We start from the raw sequence: 26957 nt of genomic DNA, 5'->3' as shown, positions 1-26957 counted from the left end.
ATGAAAACTGATTCTCTGCTGACATGAAGCCTGAATCTCTGTTATGGGACCTCTCTCCTCTGCCTGGGTGCCGGGGCCTAAATATCTGACAATGGACTGTTCCAATGTTGGGTGACGTGAGGCCTGATTCTCTGCTATGACATGAAGACTGATTCTCTGCTGACATGAAGCCAGATTCTCTGCTATGGGACCTCTCTCCTCTGCCTGGGTGCTTGGGCCTAAATATCTGACAATGGACTGTTCCAGTGGTGGGTGACGTGAAGCATGATTCTCTGCTATGACATGAAGACTGATTCTCTGCTGAGTCGCTGACATGAAGCCAGAATCTCTGTTATGGGACCTCTCTCCTCTGTCTGGCTGCCGGGGCCTAAATATCTGACAATGGACTGTTCCAATGTTGGGTGACGTGAAGCATGATTCTCTGCTATGACATGAAGACTGATTCTCTGCTGACATGAAGCCTGAATCTCTGTTATGGAACCTCTCTCCTCTGCCTGGGTGTCGGGGCCTAAATATCTGACAATGGACTGTTCCAGTGTTGGGTGACGTGAAGCCTGATTCTCTGCTATGACATGAAGCCAGATTCTCTGCTGACATGAAGCCAGATTCTCTGCTATTGGACCTCTCTCCTCTGCCTGGGTGCCGGGGCCTAAATATCTGACAATGGACTGTTACAGTGGTGGGTGACGTGAAGCCTGATTCTCTGCTATGACATGAAGACTGATTCTGTGCTGACACGATGCCAGATTCTCTGTTATGGGACCTCTCTCCTCTGCCTGGGTGCCGGGGCCTAAATATCTGACAATGGACTGTTATAGTGGTGGGTGACGTGAAGCCTGATTCTCTGCTATGACATGAAGACTGATTCTCTGCTGACATGAAGCCTGAATCTCTGTTATGGGACCTCTCTCCTCTGCCTGGGTGCCGGGGCCTAAATATCTGACAATGGACTGTTCCAGTGGTGGGTGACGTGAAGCATGATTCTCTGCTATGACATGAAGACTGATTCTCTGCTGACATGAAGCCTGAATCTCTGTTATGGGACCTCTCTTCTCTGCCTGGGTGCCGGGGCCTAAATATATGACAATGGACTTTCCAGTGTTGGGTGACGTGAAGCCTGATTCTCTGCTATGAGATGAAGACTGATTCTTTCCTGAGTCGCTGACATGAAGCCAGAATCTCGGTTATGGGACCTTTCTCCTCTGCCTGGGTGCCGGGGCCTAAATATCTGACAATGGACTGTTCCAATGTTGGGTGACGTGCAGCATGATTCTCTGCTATGACATGAATACTGATTCTCTGCTGACATGAAGCCTGAATCTCTGTTATGGGACCTCTCTCCTCTGCCTGGGTGCCGGGGCCTAAATATCTGACAATGGACTGTTCCAATGTTGGGTGACGTGAAGCCTGATTCTCTGCTATGACATGAAGACTGATTCTCTGCTGACATGAAGCCAGATTCTCTGCTATGGGACCTCTCTCCTCTGCCTGGGTGCCTGGGCCTAAATATCTGACAATGGACTGTTCCAGTGGTGGGTTACGTGAAGCATGATTCTCTGCTATGACATGAAGACTGATTCTCTGCTGACATGAAACCTGAATCTCTGTTATGGGACCTCTCTCCTCTGCCTGGGTGCCGGGGCCTAAATATCTGACAATGGACTGTTCCAGTGGTGGGTGACGTGAAGCATGATTCTCTGCTATGACATGAAGACTGATTCTCTGCTGACATGAAGACTGAATCTCTGTTATGGGACCTCTCTCCTCTGCCTGGGTGCCGGGGCCTAAATATATGACAATGGACTGTTCCAGTGTTGGGTGACGTGAAGCCTGATTCTCTGCTATGACTTGAAGACTGACTCTCTGCTGACATGAAGCCAGATTCTCTGCTATGGGACCTCTCTCCTCTGCCTGGGCCTAAATATCTGACAATGGACTGTTCCAGTGTTGGGTGACGTGAAGCCTGATTCTCTGCTATGACATGAAGACTGATTCTCTGCTGACATGAAGCCAGATTCTCTGCTATGGGACCTCTCTCCTCTGCCTGGGTGCCTGGGCCTAAATATCTGACAATAGACTGTTACAGTTGTGGGTGACGTGAAGCCTGATTCTCTGCTATGACATGAAGACTTATTCTCTGCTGACATGAAGCCAGAATCTCTGTTATGGGACCTCTCTCCTCTGCCTGGGCCTAAATATCTGACAATGGACTGTTCCAGTGTTGGGTGACGTGAAGCCTGATTCTCTGCTATGACATGTAGACTGATTCTCTGCTGACATGAAGCCTGAATCTCTGTTATGGGACCTCTCTCCTCTGTCTGGGTGCCGGGGCCTAAATATATGACAATGGACTGTTTCAGTTTTGGCTGACGTGAAGCCTTATTATCTGCTATGACATGAAGACTAATTATCTGCTGACATGAAGCCTGATTCTCTGCTATGGGACCTCTCTCCAATTGATATTGGTTAATTTTTATTTATTTTATTTCTATTTTTATTCATTTCCCTATCCACATTTGTTTGCAGGGGATTTAACTACATTTTGCTGCCTTTTGCAGCCCTCTAGCCCTTTCCTGGGCTGTTTTACAGCCTTTTTAGTGCAGAAAAGTTCGGGTCCCCATTGACTTCAATGGGGTTCAGGGTTTCGGGACGAATTTCGGGTCGGGTTCGGATCCCGAACCCGAACATTTCCGGGAAGTTTGTCCGAACTTCTCGAACCCGAACATCCAGGTGTTCGCTCAACTCTAGTGGTGATAACTTTAAAACACTTTTACTTAACCAAGCAATTCTGAGATTGTTTTCTCATCAGATATTGTACTTCATGACAGTGGTAAATTTTAGTCAAATATCTAATTTTTATTCATAAAAAAATACCAAATTTACCTGCTAATTTTTTAAAATTAGCAATTTTCAACATTTCAATTTCTCTGCTTTTAAAACAGATAGCAATAACTCTTAAAATAGTTATTATTTTACATTTCACATATGTCTACTTCAAGTTTGGATCATTTGTAAATTATATTTTCTTTATTTTTGGGATGTTGGAAGTCTTAGAAGTATAGAAGCAAATCTTGAAATTTTTAAGAATTTCCAAAACCCACTTTTTATGGACCAGTTCAGATCTGAAGTCACTTTGTGAGGCTTACATATTAGATTACACTATATATTACACTTTTTATGAGGCAAGGTAAAAAAAAAATAGCTGGTTTGGCACTGTTTTTATTTTTTGTTATTTACAATGTTCCTCTGACAGGTTAGATCATGCAGTATTTTTATAGAGCAGGTTGTAACAGACGCGAAAATACCAAATATGCCAACTTTTTGGGGTTGTTTGTTTCAGTTTTACATAATAAAGCATTTTTGAAAAAATTCAATTTTGCATCTCCATATTGTGAAAGCCATAGTTTTTTTTTTTTTTTTTTGGGCCAATGCCTTAAGTAGGGGCTCAGTTTTTTCAATCAAACATTGGTACTATTTTTGGGTTACATGACTTTTTGATCGCTTGGTATTACAGTTTTTGTGATTTAAGGTAACAAAAATGGCTTTTTTTACACCATTTTTATTATTATTTTAACAGTGTTCGCCTGAGGGGTTAGTTCATGTGATATTTTTATACAGCAAGTTCTTACTGATGTGGCGATACCTAATATGTATACTTTTTGATTTATTTAAGTTTTACACAATAACAGCATTGTTAAAACAAAAAAAGCAAGCCATAGTTTTTAAAATATTTTAGTCGATTGTCTTATTTAGGGTCTCATTTTTTACGGGATAAGATGGTGGGTTGATTGGTATGATAATGGGGTGCATATGACTTTTTGATTGCTTGCTATTACACTTTTTGTGATGTAAGGTGACAAAAAATGGCTTTTTAGACACAGGTTTTTCTTTCTTATTTTTTTCTTTACGTTGTTCATCTGAGGGGTTAGGTCATGTGATATTTTTATAGAGCCAGGTTCTTACGGATGTGGTAATACCTAATATGTATACTTTTTTATTAATTTTTTTACATTTAAAACAATAAAAGCACTTTTGAAACAAAAAAAAAACAACATGCCGTGCTGGTAATCCGCTGCGTGAAAGAGAGCTAAGCCCCGTTCCGGACATCAGAGACACGGAGCATTAACATGATTGATAATGCTCTATGCCTCTCTGATCTTTTTACTACAAAATCACAGTGAGATAAAGTTGTCACTGTGATTTTGTAGTAAAAAGGTTACAGAGAGGCAAAGAACATTTTCAATCATGTTAACGGCTCTTTTACGCAGCGGAATGCCTGCATCGGCATGTTTTGCACCCAGACCCAAACCCGGACTTCTTCATAGAAATTCAGGTTTTGGATCAGTGTCGTGTAGATTTTATTATTTTCCCTTATAACAGGCATGCTCAACTTGCGGCCCTCCAGCTGTTGCAAAACTACAACTCCCAGCATGCCTGAACAGTAGGGATGAGCGAACTCGAACTGTATAGTTCGGGTTTGTACCGAATTTTGGGGTGTCCGTGACACGGACCCGAACCCGGACATTTTCGTAAAAGTCCAGGTTCGGTGTTTGTCGCTTTCTTGGCTCTTTTTGAAAGGCTGCAAAGCAGCCAATCAACAAGCGTCAAACTACTTGCCCCATGAGGCCGTCACAGCCATGCCTACTATTGGCATGGCTGTGATTGGCCAGAGCACCATGTGACCCAGCCTCTATTTAAGCTGGAGTCACATAGCGCCGCCCGTCACTCTGCTCTGATTAGCGTAGGGAGAGGTTGCGGCTGCGACAGTAGGGCGAGATTAGGCAGATTAACTCCTCCAAAGGACTTGATTAATCGATCGATCTGCAGCTGTGCATCATTGAGCTGCTGAAATTCAATTGCTCACTGTTTTTAGGCTGCCCAGACCGTTTGTCAGTCACTTTTTTCTGGGGTGATCGGCGGCCATTTTGTGTCTTGTGGTGCGCCAGCACAAGCTGCGACCAAGTGCATTTAACCCTCAATGGTGTGGTTGTTTTTTGGCTAAAGCCTACATCAGGGTGAAGCTGTCACACCAAGTGCATTTAACCAGCAATAGTCTGTTTATTTTTTGGCCATATACTACATCAGGGGCAAGCTGCGCCCTGTCACCAAGTGCATTTAACCCTCAGTAGTGTGGTTGGATAAGCTGTCACACCAAGTGCATTTAACCAGCAATAGTCTGTTCATTTTTTGGCCATATACTACATCAGGGGCAAGCTGCGCCCGTCACCAAGTGCATTTAACCCTCTGTAGTGTGGTTGGTCAAGCTGTCACACCAAGTGCATTTAACCAGCAATAATATGTTCATTTTTTGGCCATATACTACATCAGGGGCAAGCTGCGCCCGTCACCAAGTGCATTTAACCCTCAGTAGTGTGAGTTGGATAAGCTGTCACACCAAGTGCATTTAACCAGCAATAGTCTGTTCATTTTTTGGCCATATACTACATCAGGGGCAAGCTGTGCCCGTCACCAAGTGCATTTAACCCTCAGTAGTGTGGTTGGTCAAGCTGTCACACCAAGTGCATTTAACCAGCAATAATATGTTCATTTTTTGGCCATATACTACATCAGGGGCAAGCTGCGCCCGTCACCAAGTGCATTTAACCCTCAGTAGTGTGGTTGGTCAAGCTGTCACACCAAGTGCATTTAACCAACAATAGTGTGGTTATTTTTTGGCCATATCCCAGTCTAATTCTATCAGTAAATCCATACCGGTCACCCAGCGCCTAAATACTAGGCCTCAAATTTATATCCCGCTAAATCTGTCGTTACCGCTATACTGTTGTGGCTGGGCAAGTTATTTAGTGTCCGTCAAAGCACATTTTTTGTTCTGGGTTGAAATACAATTCCCAATTTAGCAATTTCATAATTTAGTGGTTTCTGCTGTATCAGAGCTATTTGAAATCTATCCCTAAAAGGGTATATAATATTCAAGGTGCACATAGGGTCATTCAGAATAACTTCACACACACCCCGCTACTGTGCATTTCCAAGTCTAATTCTGTCAGTAAATCTATACCGGTCACCCAGCGCCTAAATACTAGGCCTCAAATTTATATTCAGCTGAATTTGAATACAATACATTGGGCCAAATAATATTTTTGTTGTTGTGGTGAACGATAACAATGAGGAAAACATCTAGTAAGGGACGCGGACGTGGACATGGTCGTGGTGGTGTTAGTGGACCCTCTGGTGCTGGGAGAGGACGTGGCCGTTCTGCCACATCCACACGTCCTAGTGTACCAACTACCTCAGGTCCCAGTAGCCGCCAGAATTTACAGCGATATATGGTGGGGCCCAATGCCGTTCTAAGGATGGTAAGGCCTGAGCAGGTACAGGCATTAGTCAATTGGGTGGCCGACAGTGGATCCAGCACGTTCACATTATCTCCCACCCAGTCTTCTGCAGAAAGCGCACAGATGGCGCCTGAAAACCAACCCCATCAGTCTGTCACATCACCCCCATGCATACCAGGGAAACTGTCTGAGCCTCAAGTTATGCAGCAGTCTCTTATGCTGTTTGAAGACTCCGCTGGCAGGGTTTCCCAAGGGCATCCACCTAGCCCTTCCCCAGCGGTGAAAGACATAGAATGCACTGACGCACAACCACTTATGTTTCCTGATGATGAGGACATGGGAATACCACCTCAGCATGTCTCTGATGATGACGAAACACAGGTGCCAACTGCTGCGTCTTTCTGCAGTGTGCAGACTGAACAGGAGGTCAGGGATCAAGACTGGGTGGAAGACGATGCAGGGGACGATGAGGTCCTAGACCCCACATGGAATGAAGGTCGTGCCACTGACTTTCACAGTTCGGAGGAAGAGGCAGTGGTGAGACCGAGCCAACAGCGTAGCAAAAGAGGGAGCAGTGGGCAAAAGCAGAACACCCGCCGCCAAGAGACTCCGCCTGCTACTGACCGCCGCCATCTGGGACCGAGCACCCCAAAGGCAGCTTCAAGGAGTTCCCTGGCATGGCACTTCTTCAAACAATGTGCTGACGACAAGACCCGAGTGGTTTGCACGCTGTGCCATCAGAGCCTGAAGCGAGGCATTAACGTTCTGAACCTGAGCACAACCTGCATGACCAGGCACCTGCATGCAAAGCATGAACTGCAGTGGAGTAAACACCTTAAAACCAAGGAAGTCACTCAGGCTCCCCCTGCTACCTCTTCTGCTGCTGCCGCCTCGGCCTCTTCTGCTGCTGCCGCCTCGGCCTCTTCCTCCGCCTCTGGAGGAACGTTGGCACCTGCCGCCCAGCAAACAGGGGATGTACCACCAACACCACCACCACCTCCGTCACCAAGCGTCTCAACCATGTCACACGGCAGCGTTCAGCTCTCCATCTCACAAACATTTGAGAGAAAGCGTAAATTCCCACCTAGCCACCCTCGATCCCTGGCCCTGAATGCCAGCATTTCTAAACTACTGGCCTATGAAATGCTGTCATTTAGGCTGGTGGACACAGACAGCTTCAAACAGCTCATGTCGCTTGCTGTCCCACAGTATGTTGTTCCCAGCCGGCCACTACTTCTCCAAGAGAGCCGTGCCTTCCCTGCACAACCAAGTATCCGATAAAATCAAGTGTGCACTGCGCAACGCCATCTGTGGCAAGGTCCACCTAACCACAGATACGTGGACCAGTAAGCACGGCCAGGGACGCTATATCTCCCTAACTGCACACTGGGTAAATGTAGTGGCAGCTGGGCCCCAGGCGGAGAGCTGTTTGGCGCACGTCCTTCCGCCGCCAAGGATCGCAGGGCAACATTCTTTGCCTCCTGTTGCCACCTCCTCCTACTCGACTTCCTCCTCCTCTTCTTCCACCTGCTCATCTAGTCAGCCACACACCTTCACCACCAACTTCAGCACAGCCCGGGGTAAACGTCAGCAGGCCATTCTGAAACTCATATGTTTGGGGGACAGGCCCCACACCGCACAGGAGTTGTGGCAGGGGTATAGAACAACAGACCGACGAGTGGTTGCTGCCGGTGAGCCTCAAGCCCGGCCTGGTGGTGTGTGATAATGGGCGAAATCTCGTTGCAGCTCTGGGACTAGCCAGTTTGACGCACATCCCTTGCTTGGCGCATGTGCTGAATTTGGTGGTGCAGAAGTTCATTCACAACTACCCCGACATGTCAGAGCTGCTGCATAAAGTGCGGGCCGTCTGTTCGCGCTTCCGGCGTTCACATCCTGCTGCTGCTCGCCTGTCTGCGCTACAGCGTAACTTCGGCCTTCCCGCTCACCGCCTCATATGCGACGTGCCCACCAGGTGGAACTCCACCTTGCACATGCTGGACAGACTGTGCGAGCAGCAGCAGGCCATAGTGGAGTTTCAGCTGCAGCACGCACGGGTCAGTCGCACTACAGAACAGCACCACTTCACCACCAATGACTGGGCCTCCATGCGAGACCTGTGTGCCCTGTTGCGCTGTTTCGAGTACTCCACCAACATGGCCAGTGGCGATGACGCCGTTATCAGCGTTACAATACCACTTCTATGTCTCCTTGAGAAAACACTTAGGGCGATGATGGAAGAGGAGGTGGCCCAGGAGGAGGAGGAGGAGGAGGAGGAAGAGGGGTCATTTTTAGCACTTTCAGGCCAGTCTCTTCGAAGTGACTCAGAGGGAGGTTTTTGGCAACAGCAGAGGCCAGGTACAAATGTGGCCAGCCAGGGCCCACTACTGGAGGACGAGGAGGACGAGGATGAGGAGGAGGTGGAGGAGGATGAGGATGAAGCATGGTCACAGCGGGGTGGCACCCAACGCAGCTCGGGTCCATCACTGGTGCGTGGCTGGGGGGAAAGGCAGGACGATGACGATACGCCTCCCACAGAGGACAGCTTGTCCTTACCCCTGGGCAGCCTGGCACACATGAGCGACTACATGCTGCAGTGCCTGCGCAACGACAGCAGAGTTGCCCACATTTTAACGTGTGCGGACTACTGGGTTGCCACCCTGCTGGATCCACGCTACAAAGACAATGTGCCCACCTTACTTCCTGCACTGGAGCGTGATAGGAAGATGCGCGAGTACAAGCGCACGTTGGTAGACGCGCTACTGAGAGAATTCCCAAATGTCACAGGGGAACAAGTGGAAGCCCAAGGCCAAGGCAGAGGAGGAGCAAGAGGTCGCCAAGGCAGCTGTGTCACGGCCAGCTCCTCTGAGGGCAGGGTTAGCATGGCAGAGATGTGGAAAAGTTTTGTCAACACGCCACAGCTAACTGCACCACCACCTGATACGCAACGTGTTAGCAGGAGGCAACATTTCACTAACATGGTGGAACAGTACGTGTGCACACCCCTCCACGTACTGACTGATGGTTCGGCCCCATTCAACTACTGGGTCTCTAAATTGTCCACGTGGCCAGAGCTAGCCTTTTATGCCTTGGAGGTGCTGGCCTGCCCGGCGGCCAGCGTTTTGTCTGAACGTGTATTCAGCACGGCAGGGGGTGTCATTACAGACAAACGCAGCCGCCTGTCTACAGCCAATGTGGACAAGCTGACGTTCATAAAAATGAACCAGGCATGGATCCCACAGGACCTGTCCGTCCCTTGTCTAGATTAGACATTAACTACCTCCCCTTAACCATATATTATTGTACTCCAGGGCACTTTCTCGGTCAATCCTATTTTTATTTTCATTTTAACATTATATTGCGAGGCTACCCAAATTTGAATGAACCTCTCCTCTGTCTGGGTGCCGGGGCCAAAATATATGCCAATGGACTGCTCCAATGTAGGGTGACGTGAAGCCTGATTCTCTGCTATGACATGCAGACTAATTCTCTGCTGACATGAAGCCAGATTCGCTGTTACGGGACCTCTCTCCTCTGCCTGGGTGCTAAGCCTAAATATATGCCAATGGACTGTTGCACTGGTGGCTGACGTGAAGCCTGATTGTCTGTTACGGGACCTCTCTCCTCTGCCTGGGTGCTTGGCCAAAATTTATGACAATGGACTGTTGCAGTGTTGGCTGACGTGAAGCCTGATTCTCTGCTATGACATGCAGACTGATTCTCTGCTGACATGAAGCCAGATTGTATGTTACGGGACCTCTCTCCTCTGCCTGGGTGCTGGGCCTAAATTTATGAAATTGGACTCTTACAGTGGTGGCTGACGTGAAGCCTGATTCTCTGCTATGAAATGCAGACTGATTCTCTGCTGACATGAAGCCAGATTCTCTGTTACGGGACCTCTCTCCTCTGCCTGGGTGCTGGGCCTAAATTTATGACAATGGACTCTAACAGTGGTGGCTGACGTGAAGCCTGATTCTCTGCTATGACATGCAGACTGATTGTCTGCTGACATGAAGCCATATTCTCTGTTACGGGACCTCTCTCCTCTGCCTGGGTGCTGGGCCTAAATTTATGAAAATGGACTGTTGCAGTCGTGGGTGACGTGAAGCCTGATTCTCTGCTATGACATGAAGACTGATTCTCTGCTGACATGAAGCCAGATTGTCTGTTACGGGACCTCTCTCCTCTGCCTGGGTGCTGGGCCTAAATTTATGACAATGGACTGTTGCAGTGGTGACTGACGTGAAGCCTGATTCTCTGCTATGACATAAAGACTGATTCTCTGCTGACATGAAGCCAGATTGTCTGTTACGGGACCTCTCTCCTCTGCCTGGGTGCTGGGCCTAAATTTATGAAAATGGACTCTTACAGTGGTGGGTGACGTGAAGCCTAATTCTCTGCTATGATATGAAGACTGATTCTCTGCTGACATGAAGCCAGATTGTCTGTTACGGGACCTCTCTCCTCTGCCTGGGTGCTGGGCCTAAATTTATGAAAATGGACTGTTACAGTGGTGGGTGACGTGAAGCCTGATTCTCTGCTATGACATGAAGACTGATTCTCTGCTGACATGAAGCCAGATTCTCTGTTACGGGACCTCTCTCCTCTGCCTGGGTGCTGGGCCTAAATTTTTGAAAATGGACTCTTACAGTGGTGGCTGACGTGAAGCCTGATTCTCTGCTATGACATGCAGACTAATTCTCTGCTGACATGAAGCCAGATCGTATGTTACGGGACCTCTCTCCTCTGCCTGGGTGCTGGGCCTAAATTTATGAAAATGGACTCTTACAGTGGTGGCTGACGTGAAGCCCGATTCTCTGCTATGAAATGCAGACTGATTCTCTGCTGACATGAAGCCAGATTCTCTGTTTCGGGACCTCTCTCCTCTGCCTGGGTGCTGGGCCTAAATTTATGACAATGGACTCTTACAGTGGTGGCTGACGTGAAGCCTGATTCTCTGCTATGACATGCAGACTGATTGTCTGCTGACATGAAGCCATATTCTCTGTTACGGGACCTCTCTCCTCTGCCTGGGTGCTGGGCCTAATTTTATGAAAATGGACTGTTGCAGTGGTGGGTGACGTGAAGCCTGATTCTCTGCTATGACATGAAGACTGATTCTCTGCTGACATGAAGCCAGATTGTCTGTTACGGGACCTCTCTCCTCTGCCTGGGTGCTGGGCCTAAATTTATGACAATGGACTGTTGCAGTGGTGACTGACGTGAAGCCTGATTCTCTGCTATGACATGAAGACTGATTCTCTGCTGACATGAAGCCAGATTGTCTGTTACGGGACCTCTCTCCTCTGCCTGGGTGCTGGGCCTAAATTTATGAAAATGGACTCTTACAGTGGTGGGTGACGTGAAGCCTAGATTCTCTGCTATGATATGAAGACTGATTCTCTGCTGACATGAAGCCAGATTGTCTGTTACGGGACCTCTCTCCTCTGCCTGGGTGCTGGGCCTAAATTTATGAAAATGGACTGTTACAGTGGTGGGTGACGTGAAGCCTGATTCTCTGCTATGACATGAAGACTGATTCTCTGCTGACATGAAGCCAGATTCTCTGTTACGGGACCTCTCTCCTCTGCCTGGGTGCTGGGCCTAAATTTATGAAAATGGACTCTTACAGTGGTGGCTGACGTGAAGCCTGATTCTCTGCTATGACATGCAGACTAATTCTCTGCTGACATGAAGCCAGATTCTCTGTTACGGGACCTCTCTCCTCTGCCTGGGTGCTGGGCCTAAATTTATGAAAATGGACTCTTACAGTGGTGGGTGACGTGAAGCCTGATTCTCTGCTATGATATGAAGACTGATTCTCTGCTGACATGAAGCCAGATTGTCTGTTACGGGACCTCTCTCCTCTGCCTGGGTGCTTGGCCTAAATTTATGAAAATGGACTGTTGCAGTGGTGGCTGACGTGAAGCCTGATTCTCTGCTATGACATGCAGACTGATTCTCTGCTGACATGAAGCCAGATTCTCTGTTACGGGACCTCTCTCCTCTGCCTGGGTGCTGGGCCTAAATATATGCCAATGGACTGTTGCACTGGTGGCTTACGTGAAGCCTGATTGTCTGTTACGGGACCTTTCTCCTCTGCCTGGGTGCTGGGCCTAAATATCTGACAATGGACTGTTGCATTCGTGGCTGACGTGAAGCCTGATTCTCTGCTATGATATGAAGACTGATTCTCTACTGACATGAAGCCAGATTGTCTGTTACGGGACCTCTCTCCTCTGCCTGGGTGCTGGGCCTAAATTTATGAAAATGGACTGTTACAGTGGTGGGTGACGTGAAGCCTGATTCTCTACTATGACATGAAGACTGATTCTCTGCTGATATGAAGCCAGATTGGCTGTTACGGGACCTCTCTCCTCTGCCTGGGTGCTGGGCCTAAATTTATGACAATGGACTGTTGCAGCGGTGGCTGACGTGAAGCCTCATTCTCTGCTATGACATAGAGACTGATTCTCTGCTGACATGAAGCCAGATTCTCTGTTACGGGACCTCTCTCCTCTGCCTGGATGCCGGGGCCTAAATATCTAAGAATGGACTGTTCCAGTGGTGGGTGACGTGAAGCCAGATTCTCTGCTATGGGACCTCTCTCCAATTGATTTTGGTTAATTTTTATTTATTTAATTTTTATTTTAATTCATTTCCCTTTCCACATTTGTTTGCAGGGATTTACCTACATGTTGCTGCCTTTTGAAGCCCTCTAGCCCTTTCCTGGGCTGTTTTACAGCCTTTTTAGTTTCGAAAAGTTCGGGTCCCCATTGACTTCAATGGGGTTCGGGTTCGGGACGAAGTTCGGATTGGGTTGGGATCCCGTACCCGAACATTTCCGGGAAGTTCGGCCGAACATCTCAAACCCGAACATCCAGGTGTTCGCTCAACTCTACTGAACAGCCTACAGCAGGGCATTGTGGGAGCTGTAGTTTTGCAACAGCTGGAGGGCCGCAGGTTGAGCATGCCTGCCTTATAACATGGTTATAAGGGAAAATAATAGCATTCTTAATAGAGAATGCTAAGTAAATTAGGGATGGAATCTTTTTTTTAACTCACATCATCCACTTGTTCATGCAGTCCTTCTCGTCTTCTTTCGTCTTCTTTGAGGACCTGGGAGGAAAAGGACCTTTGGTGACATCACTGCGTTCATCACATGGTCCATCACTTAGCAACCATGCATGAAAGGATGCTTGCAATTTTCATGCGGTCCCATTCACTTCTATGGGGCTTGCGTTGCGTGAAAAACGCACAATATAGAGCATGCTGCGATTTTCACGCAACGCACAAGTGATTTGTGAAAATCACCGCTCATGTGCACAGCCCCACTGGAGTGAATGGGTCCAGATTCATTGCGGGTGCAATGCGTGTGAAAGAGGTCTTAGTGTCCTCATAGTCTGATAGCCATATATTTTTTTGGGCAATTCTCTTTGGTAGGGTCTAATTTTTGCGGGATGAGATGACGGTTTGATTAGCACTATTTTAGGGAGCATATGACTTTTTGATCGCTTGCTATTACACTTTTTGTGATTTAAGGTGACAAAAAATGGCTTTTTGACACCGTTTTTTTTTTTGTTTTTTTTACGATGTTCATCTGAGGGCCGGGTTAGATCATGTGGTATTTTTTTAGAGAAGGTTGTTATGGACGCGGCAATACATAATATGTTCTGGTAGACTGGGAGTTGTTGATAGAAGACATGTCTCACAGTCTGTGGCTGTCCATAATTCATTTGCAGCACTTTCAGAGTGCAAGAGCAACATGGATGATGGCTCAGGCAAAGTGGGTGAGGAACAATCATCTCCCATGCCTAAGGTACGCAAGACTGCAGCCAAAGACAAAAAGGAGAAGGTGAGGACTGATAGTAAGCAGCTGTTGGTGGGTGATTCTATCATAAGAGGTGTGAAGTTTGAGGAAAATGGTGTTGTGAGATGTCTTCCTGGTGCTACCGCTAGCAGGGATAGATGACGTATCCTTAATATTGTTAGGCAAGCAAAGCAAGAAAGGGAGGTGGATGTTATTGTCCATCTTGGGACAAACGATCTGGCTTGCAATGAGGTTTCAAAGGTGAAGGAAGCTTTTCACACACTGGGAAATTATATGATATACGGGAGATTGCATCAACTGTTTCATTCTCTGCAGTTTTGCCTGTGCAGAACCTTCAGCATGACAGGAAGATTCACATTAAGGAATTCAATGTATGGCTTGGTGAATGGTGTCTGAACCAAGGGTTTTGCTTTTTGTCTCATGTTAGCTCTTGTTGGAATGAAAAAGAACTGTACAAGAAAGTTGGTTTGCATCTTTCTCTCAAGGGAATGAATGTCCTCAGTGAACAGTTCAAAGTATTTGCTAAGGAGCATTTAAACTAGGAAAGGGGTGCAAAAGAGTGATAATCCAGCAGTCCGACTGCCCCCGGGAACAATGCCAGAAGATGCAAATAGCACATAGGTTAAGAAATTACAAGCTCAGAGTCTTGTCTACAAATGCTCGCAGTTTAGGGAATAAGATCAATGAACTTGAGTCCATAATGGCATCTGAGAATATAGATTTAGTGGCTGTTACTGAGACATGGTTCAATGGGAGTAATGGCTGGGATACAACAATACCAGGGTTCTCTCTATATAGGAAAGACAGAGAAGGCAAAAAAGGGGAGGGGTGGCCCTGTATGTGAAAGGTAGCATAAAATCTAATTTAATACAAGTTAGCAAGACCAATTTAGAGTCAGTATGGGTTACCTTGCAGTTTGATAATCATAAGGTAACTCGTGTAGGTGTGATATATAGACCACCTAGCCAAGTCAAAGAATTAGATGATTTACTAGTTGAGGAAATAGCTAAAATGACATTGAAAGGGGAAGTTATCATTATGTCATTATGGGAGACTTTAATCTTCCTGATGTAAACTGGAAAGCCAAAATAGCTAGTTCTGCCAGGAGTACAGATATTCTAAATTCCCTACTGGGATTATCTCTACAGCAAGTAGTTGAGGAGCCAACCCGGAAGGAGGCCATTTTAGATTTAGTATTCACAAATTGGAATTTGGTATCTGATATTACTGTAGGGGAAAGCTTGGGATCTAGTGATCACCAGTCAGTGTGGTTTACAGTGACTGAGTCACACCACACAAAAACAAAAGTTTTAGATTTTAGAAAAACTGACTATTCTAAAATTAGAATAGTGGTATACAAGTCCCTAACAGTTTCAGTGGAGTCCAGGAGAAATGGGACTACTTAAAAGTGGCACTATTGAAGGCAACAGATAATTGCATTAGGCTTGTCAGTAAAAGCAAAAAAAGGAAGAGACCACTGTGGTACTCAGCAGAAGTGGCCAAAATCATTAAAAACAAAAAGATAGCATTTAGTAATTATAAAAATAAAACGAGGATGACAGGCAAATTTATAAGATTAGGCAGAGAGAGGCCAAACAAGTTATTAGAGCTTCTAAGGGCTCTTTCACACTTGCGTTGTCCGGATCCGTCGTGTACTCCATTTGCCGGAGGTGCCCGCCGGATCTGTAACAACGCAAGTGAACTGAAAGCATTTGAAGACGGATCCGTCTTCAAAATGCGTTCAGTGTTACTATGGGACCCAGGACGCTATTAAAGTCCTGGTTGCCATAGTAGTAGTGGGGAGCGGGGGAGCAGTATACTTACAGTCCGTGCGGCTCCCGGGGCGCTCCAGAAAGACATCAGAGCGCCCCATGCGCATGGATGACGTGATCCATGCGATCACCTCATCCATGTGGGGCGCCCTGACGTCACTCTGAAGCGCCCCGGGAGCCGCACCGACGGTAAGTATACTGCCCCCCCGCTCCCCACTACACTTTACCATGGCAAACTGGACTTTAGTGTCCTGGGAGCCATGGTAACGATTCAGAAAAAGGTAAACGTCGGATCCGGTAATGCGCCGAAACAACGTTTAGCTTAAGGCCGGATCCGGATTAATGCTTTTCAATGGGCATTAATTCCGGATCCGGCCTTGCGGCAAGTGTTCAGGATTTTTGACCGGAGCAAAAAGCGCAGCATGCTGCGGTATTTTCTCCAGCTAAAAAAAACGTTCCGTTCCTGAACTGAAGACATCCTGATGCATCCTGAACGGATTTCTTTCCATTCAGAATGCATGGGGATAATCCTGATCAGGATTCTTCCGACATAGAGCCCCGACGACGGAACTCTATGCCGGAAGAAAAGAACGCAAGTGTGAAAGAGCCCTAAAGCACAGGCAGAAGAGAAATTAGCTCAATCAGTGAAAAAAGGCGATAAGGCATTCTTCAGATACATAAATGAAAAAAGGAAACTTAGGGCTCTTTCACACTTGCGTTGTTTTGTTCCGGCATAGAGTTCCGTCGTCGGGGCTCTATGCCGGAAGAATCCTGATCAGGATTATCCTAATGCATTCTGAGACAGCAGCAGGCACAAACCACATACCTGACAGCAACTCTGTATGTGTAAGGGTTAAATGAGCTCTTGTTCTTAAATAAATTATGAAGGAATGTGACCTGTTGTAAGAATAGACATTTGTGCATAACAAGTGACCAGTGTTCACAATCTGCGCTCCTCCATATGTTTGGATCACAGAGAATATGGAAGTGCAGGATATATTGATTATACATACTATTTACTGGTATATACAGTACAGACCAAAAGTTTGGACACACCTTCTCATTCAAAGAGTTTTCTTTATTTTCATGACTATGAATATTGTAGATTCACACTGAAGGCATCAAAACTATGAATTAACACATGTGGAATTATATACATAACATAAGAGTGTGAAACAACTGAAAATATGTCATATTCTAGGTTCAAAAGTAGCCACCTTCAAAGTAGCCACCTTTTGCTTTGATTACTGCTTTGCACATTCTTGGCATTCTCTTGATGAGCTTCAGGAAGTAGTCCCCTGAAATGGTCTTCCAACAGTCTTGAAGGAGTTCCCAGAGATGCTTAGCACTTGTTGGCCCTTTTGCCGTCACTCTGCGGTCCAGCTCACCCCAAACCATCTCGATTGGGTTCAGGTCCGGTGACTGTGGAGGCCAGGTCATCTGGCGCAGCACCACATCACTCTCCTTCATGGTCAAATAGCTCTTACTTTCAAAGTTTTCCCAATTTTTCGGACTGACTGACCTTTATTTCTTAAAGTAATGATGGCCACTCGTTTTTCTTTACTTAGCTGCTTTTTTCTTGCCATAATACCAATTCTAACAGTCTATTCAGTAGGACTATCAGCAGTGTATCCACCTGACTTCTCCTCAACGCAACTGATGGCCCCAACCCCATTTATAAGGCAAGAAATCCCACTTATTAAACCTGACAGGGCACACCTGTGAAGTGAAAACCATTTCAGGGGACTACCTCTTGAAGCTCATCAAGAGAATGCCAAGAGTGTGCAAAGCAGTAATCAAAGCAAAAGGTGGCTACTTTGAAGAACCTAGAATATGACATATTTTCAGTTGTTTCACACTCTTATGTTATGTATATAATTCTACATGTGCTAATTCATAGTTTTGATGCCTTCAGTGTGAATCTATAATTTTCATAGTCATGAAAATAAAGAAAACTCTTTGAATGAGAAGGTGTGTCCAAACTTTTACACTGCTCAAAAAAATAAAGGGAACACTTAAACAACACAATGTAACTCCAAGTCAATCACACTTCTGTGAAATCAAACTGTCCACTTAGGAAGCAACACTGAGTGACAATCAATTTCACATGCTGTTGTGCAAATGGGATAGACAACAGGTGGAAATTATAGGCAATTAGCAAGACACCCCAAATAAAGGAGTGGTTCTGCAGGTGGTGACCACAGACCACTTCTCAGTTCCTATGCTTCCTGGCTGATGTTTTGGTCACTTTTGAATGCTGGCGGTGCTTTCACTCTAGTGGTAGCATGAGACTGAGTCTACAACCCACACAAGTGGCTCAGGTAGTGCAGGTTATCCAGGCTGGCACATCAATGCAAGCTGTGGCAAGAAGGTTTGCTGTGTCTGTCAGCGTAGTGTCCAGAGCATGGAGGCGCTGCCAGAAGACAGGCCAGTACATCAGGAGACGTGGAGGAGTCCGTAGGAGGGCAACAACCCAACAGCAGGACCGCTACCTCTGCCTTTGTGCAAGGAGGAACAGGAGGAGCACTGCCAGAGCCCTGCAAAATGACCTCCAGCAGGCCACAAATGTGCATGTGTCTGCTCAAACAGAGCAGAAACAGACTCCATGAGGGTGATATGAGGGCCCGACGTCCACAGGTGGGGGTTGTGCTTACAGCCCAACACCGTGCAGGACGTTTGGCATTTGCCAGAGAACACCAAGATTGGCAAATTCGCCACTGGCACTCTGTGCTCTTCACAGATGAAAGTAGGTTCACACTGAGCACATGTGACAGACGTGACAGAGTCTTGAGACGCCATGGAGAACGTTCTGCTGCCTGCAACATCCTCCAGCATGACCGATTTGGCATTGGGTCAGTAATGGTGTGGGGTGGCATTTCTTTGGAGGGCCGCACAGCCCTCCATGTGCTCGCCAGAGGTAGCCTGACTGCCATTAGGTGCCGAAATGAGATCCTCAGACCCCTTGTGAGACCATATGCTGGTGCGGTTGGCCCTGGGTTCCTCCTAATGCAAGACAATGCTAGACCTCATGTGGCTGGAGTGTGTCAGCATTGATGCTATGGACTGGCCCGCCCGTTCCCCAGACCTGAATCCAATTGAGCACATCTGGGACATCATGTCTGCACCACAGACCACAGACTGTCCAGGAGTTGGCAGATGCTTTAGTCCAGGTCTGGGAGGAGATCCCTCAGGAGACCGTCCGCCACCTCATCAGGAGCATGCACAGGCGTTGTAGGGAGGTCATACAGGAACGTGGAGGCCACACACACTACTGAGCCTCATTTTGACTTGTTTTAAGGACATTACATGAAAGTTGGATCAGCCTGTAGTGTGTTTTTCCACTTTAATTTTGAGTGTGACTCCAAATCCAGACCTCCATGGGTTGAAAAATTTGATTTCCATTTTTTTATTTTTGTGTGATTTTGTTGTCAGCACATTCAACTATGTAAAGAACAAAGTATTTCAGAAGAATATTTAATTAATTCAGATCTAGGATGTGTTATTTTTGTGTTCCCTTTATTTTTTTGAGCAGTGTATATACTTTCCTATTTCAGTAAGAAAGAAAATGTTTGCTTTGTTTATTTTTAGCTGGAGTGGAGTCTACATCTTTGACCAGATCATGCGCACTTTCATCAAATTGTGGCTTAAAGGGCACTGTGACCCTACAACATGGACAAATGAGGGTTAGCACTTCATGCGAAAACTTAGCACTTCATGCAAAACTGACTACTGCACTCCTGATCTTCCCACATGTAAGTCGTCTCTTTCTGCTTCTCTTTGCCAATATTGCGTTAAAGTATAAAAAATAATACCACTGAGGGGGAATTTATTGTGAAGGGCTCAATACCGGAAAAAAATGGATCTGTTTTATCCTAATGCATTCTTAATGGACAGCAATCCATTCAGGATGTCTTCAGTTCAGTCTTTTTGACTTTTCAGGACTTTTTCATGCTGCGGTTTTATTTCCGGCCAAAAAAAACTGAACACTTGCCTGAATGCCGGATCCAGCATTTTGTTCCTTAGGAATGTATTAGTGCCGGATCCGGCATTCAAATTGCCGCATTGCCGGATCCGGTATTCCTGCATGCGCAAACCTTTAAAAATGTGAAGAAAATAAATACCAGAAAAACGAATCCGGTATTGCAATGCATTTTCTGACTGATCAGGATCCTGATAAGTCTGAAAAATGCCTAAACAGTCAGAAAAAAATGACTTGCGTTTGCATATAGTTTGCCTGATCAGTCAGGCAGTTCAGGCAACGGAACCGCCTGACGGAATCAAACAACGCAAGTGTGAAAGTGCCCCAAGATGGGCCTCTTAATAAAACTGTTCCATCTTCTGGCAGTTTGTGCACCAGAATAACAAATCTGCTGTACGTGAGCTATTGGCCGAGGTAGATTTGTATTGTAATTGTCGCCAAACTATCGTAAATCTGACGGCCATGGAAGGTCATGCTCCTTTCAACTACGCTCCCACAAACATGTCGTCCTGACCTCGTCTGTTTGTTTTTTTCTTTTTCCTTATGTTTCTCCTGGTCCTAAATTGGCTTTGGGATGGTTAACCCTTTGAGTGGGTATGTTACTTCATCCCCTCTGTAGCATTAGGTTTGCTATGTAGATCTGATATTATTATTTGGATTGGTTCAGGCTTACCTACCTTTATGTTAGGCCTCTTGCACACAAACGTATTCGTTCCGTTCCGTGCATGCAGTCCACAATGCACAAGCAAAGTTTGTGCGGCGGCCAGGACGGATCCAGACCCATTCAACTTCAATGGATCTGCGATCCGTACGTTCTGCAAAAAAATAGAACAAGTTCTATCTTTTTGCGGAACAGAAGCACGGAACGGAACACCAAGGAATCAGTCCGTAGTGCTTCCTTTCCGTGGTTCCATTCCTTCCGCACCGCATCTCTGGATTTGCGGACCCATTCAAGTGAGTGCACACAGCCGGTGTCCCGTGTATTGCGGACCCGCCTTATGCGGGCCACAATACGGCCACGGGGGGCTCACTGTCATGTGCCTTATGTACATGTATTTCCAACTTTTGTAGGAGCTATGTGGGTACTTTGGGATTCATATTCAGTACAGCGTTTGTGGACATTTCTCCATTTCTAGATGTTTTGTCCCCATTTTATACGATTTATGTTTACCTAATTATTTATATATGCTGCAATAAAGAATATAATACTTTATACAGTATATACAAGGTTCTGAGTCTTGCTTACTTTTTTCCAGCTCCGTACATTATAAGGGTCCATTCACACGTCTGCAAAATGGGTCCGCATCCGTCCCGCAATTTTGCATCCAAAGTTGATTCGCTCATCCCTAGCCTGTTTCACATTTGTGCTGTTAATTCCAGTTTTGAGTCCGGCAGAGGATCTAAGAATCTGAATTAAATAGATCTGTGCCATTTAACACATCCGCTTTGGTCAGATCCAGTTATATTTGCTGGATCTCAAAAATGGAAAACCACAACGCAAGTGTAGAACAGGCCTAACCTGACATTTATACCCACACCCGCATCTTCTACTTTTTGGTCAGAATATTCCCCCTAATATCTTACCTTTTAAACCACTTGTTTCCATGCCAAAGATTGCTCGGTTTCCCACCAATGTTTATGCCACTTCACTGATCATGCAATAACAGATGGCAGTGTTGATGTGTCCTTCTAAATGACATCATCACTATGATATGCCAAGTGACTGGCTGCCACATGTCAAGACAACACCCCAGCAATACGACTGCGGAAAAAAACAAAGACTAGCACGTACTGTAGAACTATTGGCACAGTAAAATTTGATCATTTTATAATACATATATATATATATATATATATATTATACATTATACACAACAAGCTCCCTTCGTGGTGGCTGCAGGCTTTCAGTTTTATCAAGTACTGAAAGGAAGCAAGTAGACCTAAAGTTGTATCTGGGAGATTCATCAATATAATTGTCCCACTTGTCTGGTGTAGATTTGAGAAATACAGTGTTCAGGATGAGCACCATATTAATTAAGTCCCTGTTCAACTTTTGCTAAGAGAGAAATGAACAAAAGCTTGACTTTCTAAAAAAATCTAAAAAAGGGTATAACATACATACATATAAAACAAAACAAGCACAGTAAGCGTGAACTTACAGTATCAACAGAATGGTACAGAGGAGGAGAGAGCCCGGCCTGTCAGGACTTAAAATCTACAAGGGAATACCAAAAAAAAGACAGTGTCTGAGGGCAGATGCTGCTCAGGTGGCTGTTTAGTGGCTGAAGGGTTATTGTAATTTGTAGGAATTTCTGAAAAGTTGGGATCTCAAGTTGCTTTTGAAGGTTTGAAAGGTAGGGGAGAGTCTGATCTGCTGGGGTAGTGGGTTCCAGAGTATGGGAGATATGTAAGAAATCTTGTAGATGATTGTACAAGGAACAGACAAGAGGAGAACAAAGAAAGAAGCCATCTGAGGATCGAAGATTATGTGTGGAGATTTATCGGAAGAGTAGGTCAGAGATGTAAGGATGGGGCAGATTGTGGATGGCCTTATATGTTGTTGTTAGCGTTCTGAACTGAAATCACTGGGAATTTGGGAGCTAGTGAGGGGATTGGAAGAGGGGAGAGACAGAGGAGAAACAAGGGGAGAGATGAATTGGCAGCAGAATTGGAGATTGATTAGAAGGGTGAAAGACCATTAGCTGGGAGGCCACAGAGGAGGATGTTGCAGAAGTCCAGGCAGGAGATGATGAGAGTATGCACCAACACACGGTCCAGCTGCTGTGAAACTACAACTTCCAGTATGCAAACATGCTCGGCTGTTCTAACTCCCATAGAAGTGAATAGACCACTTTGGGTGTTGTCGTTTCAGAACACCTAGAGTGCGGGGGTTGCTGATATATGCACTAGCATTTTGGTTGACTCAAGGTTAAGGAAGGATTTGGAGGTGGCAGGAGGTGGTAAGAGCTTGGACATGTGACTTGATACCTATGTACACCCCTTAGTTGTAAAGATTTTGTACTAAATGACTAGAGCTGGGATGTTGGTCCAGAGGTTTATTCTTATTGCCATGTTTGAAGTCAGGAAAGATTTTTACATTTTTCCTATGATAAGGAACATCTGTTTTGCTTCATGGTGGGTACAGTATTTGTCTTCCATGAGATCATTGCAGGATAATGGGTTGAACCACATGCAGCGTTTACACAGAGTTCAGGAACTTGCTCTTACACTCTTGCTTAATAATTTCTTAATACATGTGAAGAATGAGCACTTTCCCTGTGTCCTGATGGGAAATATGGAGGTTCCTATGTGGTTCTTCTAGTAATACCTGTGGTTCATACTTGGAAAAACATTGTCATGTAAATGTTAGGCCCCTTTCACACGGGCGAGATTTCCGCGCGGGTGCAATTCGTGAAGTGAACACATTGCACCCGCACTGAATCCGGACCCATTCATTTCTATGGGGCTGTGCACATGAGCGGTGATTTTCACGCATCACTTGTGCGTTGCGTGAAAATCGCAGCATGCTCCTCTTTGTGCGTTTTCCACGCAACGCAGGCCCCATAGAAGTGAAAGAGGCTGCGTGAAAATCGCAAGCATCCGCAAGCAATTTATTTATTACGCACGGTTGCTAGGAGATGATGGGGATTGGGACCCGATCTTTATTATTTTCCCTTATAACATGTTTATAAGGGAAAATAATAGCATTCTTAATACAGAATGCATAGTACAATAGGGCTGGAGGGGTTAAAAAAATAAAATAATAATTTAACTCTCCTTAATCCATTTGCTCGCGCAGCCAGGCTTCTCTTCTGTTTTCTTCTTAGCTGTGCACAGGAAAAGGACCTGTGGTGACGTCACTGCGGTCATCACATGGTCCGTCACATTATCTATCACCATGGTGATGGATCATGTGATGGACCATGTGATGAGCGCAGTGACATCGTCAAAAGTCCAATTCCTCAAAGAAGAAGACAGAAGAGAAGTCGGGCTGCGCTAGCAAGTGGATTAAGGTGAGTTATTTTTTTTATTTTTAACCCCTCCAGCCCTATTGAACTATGCATTCTGTAATAAGAATGTTATTATTTTCCCTTATAACCATGTTATAAGGGAAAATAATAAGAGATCTACACAACACCTAACCCAAACCCAAACTTTAGTGAAGAAGTCCGGGTTCGGGTTTGGGTACCAAACATGCAGATTTTTCTCACGCACCTGCATAACGCATTACAATATTTTGCACTCGCAGGAAAAATTTTGCATTTTCCCGCAACGCACCCACATCTTATCCGGCCCAAAAACATGACGCCCGTGTGAAAGAGGCCTTAAGGAAACCAATGTTCTTTATATTTCTCTCTTTCACCTGTTTGATTCTAGATCAAACAATAAGTTCTAACCCCAATGGACTGGTCTGCCGATCCTGCATCTCCGCTGACTCTACCTCCTGTTACACCAATGATACAGTACAATGCACTGGGGATGAGAATAGGTGTCTTTTCCAGACAACTAAAGTGTCAGGTACAAAAATTGCTTCTTTTTCGTCTGGCATCACACGTCTCGGGATAAGGCCTCATGCACACGGCCGTTGTTTTGGTTGCTCAGATGCGGACCCATTCACTACAATGGGGCCTGCAAAAGATGTGGACAGCACTCCGTGTGCTGTCCACATCCGTTTCTCCAGTCCGTGGCCCAGCAAAAAAAATATATCCTGTCCTATTCTTGTCCGCATTTTGCGGACAAGAATAGGCAGTTATATTAAAGACCGCCCGTTCCGTTCTGCAAATTGCGGTCATGTGCATGAGGCCTAAGGCAAAGATAAGGAAGGAGACATTTGTTTGAGCCTCTTTCATGCTACATATTGGCTTTGAGGGCTAACGGTAGTAGGGAAAAAATGATTTTCCTGCCAAATTATCTAGGTCTTTGCTGTGGGTAATAAAAAAAGCTTGAAGACTGATAAAAAAAAAATATCCTAAATAAACCTTGTTTATGATAATAGTTTCATAGAAAAATGAGAAAACAATATAAAAAAACAATGCTCAGGTTAAGGCCTCATGCATTGGTTGCTATGACGCCGTGTGCTTCATGCCGCCGCTGCACTACAGTAATACACTGGTATGATCTATACCAGTGTATTACTGTAGTGCAGCGGCGGCATGAAGCACACGGCGTGATCGCAACCAATGAAGCCGTGCGCTCCTGCTCTCAGCAGGAATCCCGGCCGGGTTACCACGGACCGCTCTCGGCCGTGGAACACGGCTAAGGCTGGCTTCATGTTTTTGCCATCCATTTAAGGCTACTTTCCCACTAGCGGCACGGACCTCCGGCAGGCTGTTCCGTCGGGTGAATAGCCTGTCGAATCCGTGCTGACGTTAGTGAACGTGTGCCCCGGGACTGCAGCTCCGTCCCCATTGACTATAATGGGGGCGGGGCGGAGGCACGGCAGCGCACGGCGAGAGGCTGCCGGAATAAATGTCGTAGTTTTATTCTGGCAGCCTCTCGCCATGCACTGCCGTGCCTCCACCGGAACTCCGCCCCCGCCCCCATTATAGTCAATAGCGACGGAGTCGCAGTCCGGGAGCACACGTTCACTAGCGGCAGGACGGATCCTACAGGCTGTTCACCCGACGGAACTGCCTGCCGGAGGTCCGTGCCGCTAGTGTGAAAGTAGCCTTACTTATACAAAAAAACTTATACGTTAAACAGGTGATTCACACTGATGCCATGACATCTGTTCACTATAGAGTTCCATTGTAAAAAAAAAAAAAAAAAAATTTTTTTTCTTCCAGATACAAGAACGTGGTGTGGTGCATTTTTGTATGCTTTTTTTTCCTAACGTATACGTCAAACACAGGCATAAAACATGAGGTGAACCCAGCTTTAATGTTGTGTTAAATGAAATTGTGTCTTTTTCAGGATCAGTGTCAGCTTCAACAGCCTTTCGAGGGTGCGCAACAAAGTCCATCTGTGACATCGGCAGCGAGTCCGCAAGCATTAACGAAATGATACGTTATGTTAACTATACCTGCACCAGCGGTGGCCTTAGTGTCCATAACATCGTCCTGGCTCCGGCCATTGTGTGTCTTCTACTGCTGAAACTGTTCTTCTAACAGAGGTTAAGGATCTTTGGATGAATGAAGACAATGGAAGCAAAAAATGTGTTCAGCATAAAATATTTTAAACCTTGGCTAGAAAATATCAATGTGCACAAGTAATTGAAAAATTGTCTTCTGCATCTACTGTGCTTCATTTTGTTGTAAGTTTACTTTAGTTTTACAAACCAAATCCATTGATATTTCAATAATGTTTTTGAATAAACTAATAAGTTACAAACAAAGATTTCCTCAGCAATAATTAAGTAAATGTAATGAGTAGAGTTGAGCGAACCCGAACTGTAAAGTTCGGGTTCATACCGAACGTTAGGTTTTTTGGCACCCGGACCCGAACATTTACGTAGAAGTTCGGTGTTCGGCGCTTTCTTGGAGCTTTTTGAAAGGCTGCAAAGCAGCCAATCAACAAGCGTCATATTACTTGCCACAAAAGGCCATCACAGCCATGCCTACTATTAGCATGGCTGTGATTGGCCAACTGCAGCATGTGACCCAGGCTCTATTTAAGCTGGAGTCACGTAGCGCCGCCCGTCACTCTGCTCTGATCAGTGTAGGGATAGGATGCAGCTGCTAAGAGGGAGAGATCAGGGAGCGATCTTATCAAGAACTGGTTTATGTACTCAGCGATCTACAACAAATGTGTTCTGTGGGTGCAGTGCACAATTTTTTTAAGCCTGTACCCGAGCCAACTACTGCTGAAAACAAACTTTTTTTTACTTCAGTTTGTCAATATCAATACATAATCGGCAGCCATTTTATGCAACGATAGTGCACCAGCACAGGCTATCTGCATCTCTGCAAGTCCAGAAATACATCGTTTTGGTTACTGGGGTGAAAAAACCCTCTGATATACTGCACATCTGGGATAAGACGTGCATAAGTTACTGTGAAATTTATGCCACAAATACTGCTGTCATATAGAGTTTTAAAAATAAAAATAGAGTGCAATACTCTACCATCAGGGTTTTTATTGGC

The 26957-nt window shown here is 45.6% G+C and overlaps 1 protein-coding gene across 4 annotated transcripts in view; it reads left to right on the top strand.

Annotated features, from left to right (window-relative positions):
* LOC122924117 (phospholipase A2 inhibitor NAI-like) overlaps positions 1–26346 on the top strand; it is an 87348-nt gene extending 61002 nt beyond the window's left edge. Inside the window, exons 3-4 of one of the 4 annotated variants that reach the window (XM_044275046.1) lie at positions 24253–24393; positions 25789–26346. In XM_044275046.1, the coding sequence (XP_044130981.1) occupies positions 24253–24393; positions 25789–25982 (335 nt within the window). In that variant the 3' untranslated portion in view covers positions 25983–26346. Of the gene's footprint in view, positions 1–19484; positions 19649–24252; positions 24394–25788 lie in introns of all 4 variants that reach the window. The other 3 variants (XM_044275045.1, XM_044275044.1, XM_044275047.1) reach the window with 3 other exon arrangements.
* Positions 26347–26957: the final 611 nt, after the last annotated feature.

The sequence above is a fragment of the Bufo gargarizans genome, unplaced genomic scaffold (assembly GCF_014858855.1).
Source record: "Bufo gargarizans isolate SCDJY-AF-19 unplaced genomic scaffold, ASM1485885v1 original_scaffold_820_pilon, whole genome shotgun sequence".
In the NCBI taxonomy this organism is placed as follows: domain Eukaryota; kingdom Metazoa; phylum Chordata; class Amphibia; order Anura; family Bufonidae; genus Bufo; species Bufo gargarizans.
The sequence above is the reverse complement of the archived record's forward strand: the minus strand, read 5'-3'. Positions and strand labels throughout refer to the sequence as shown.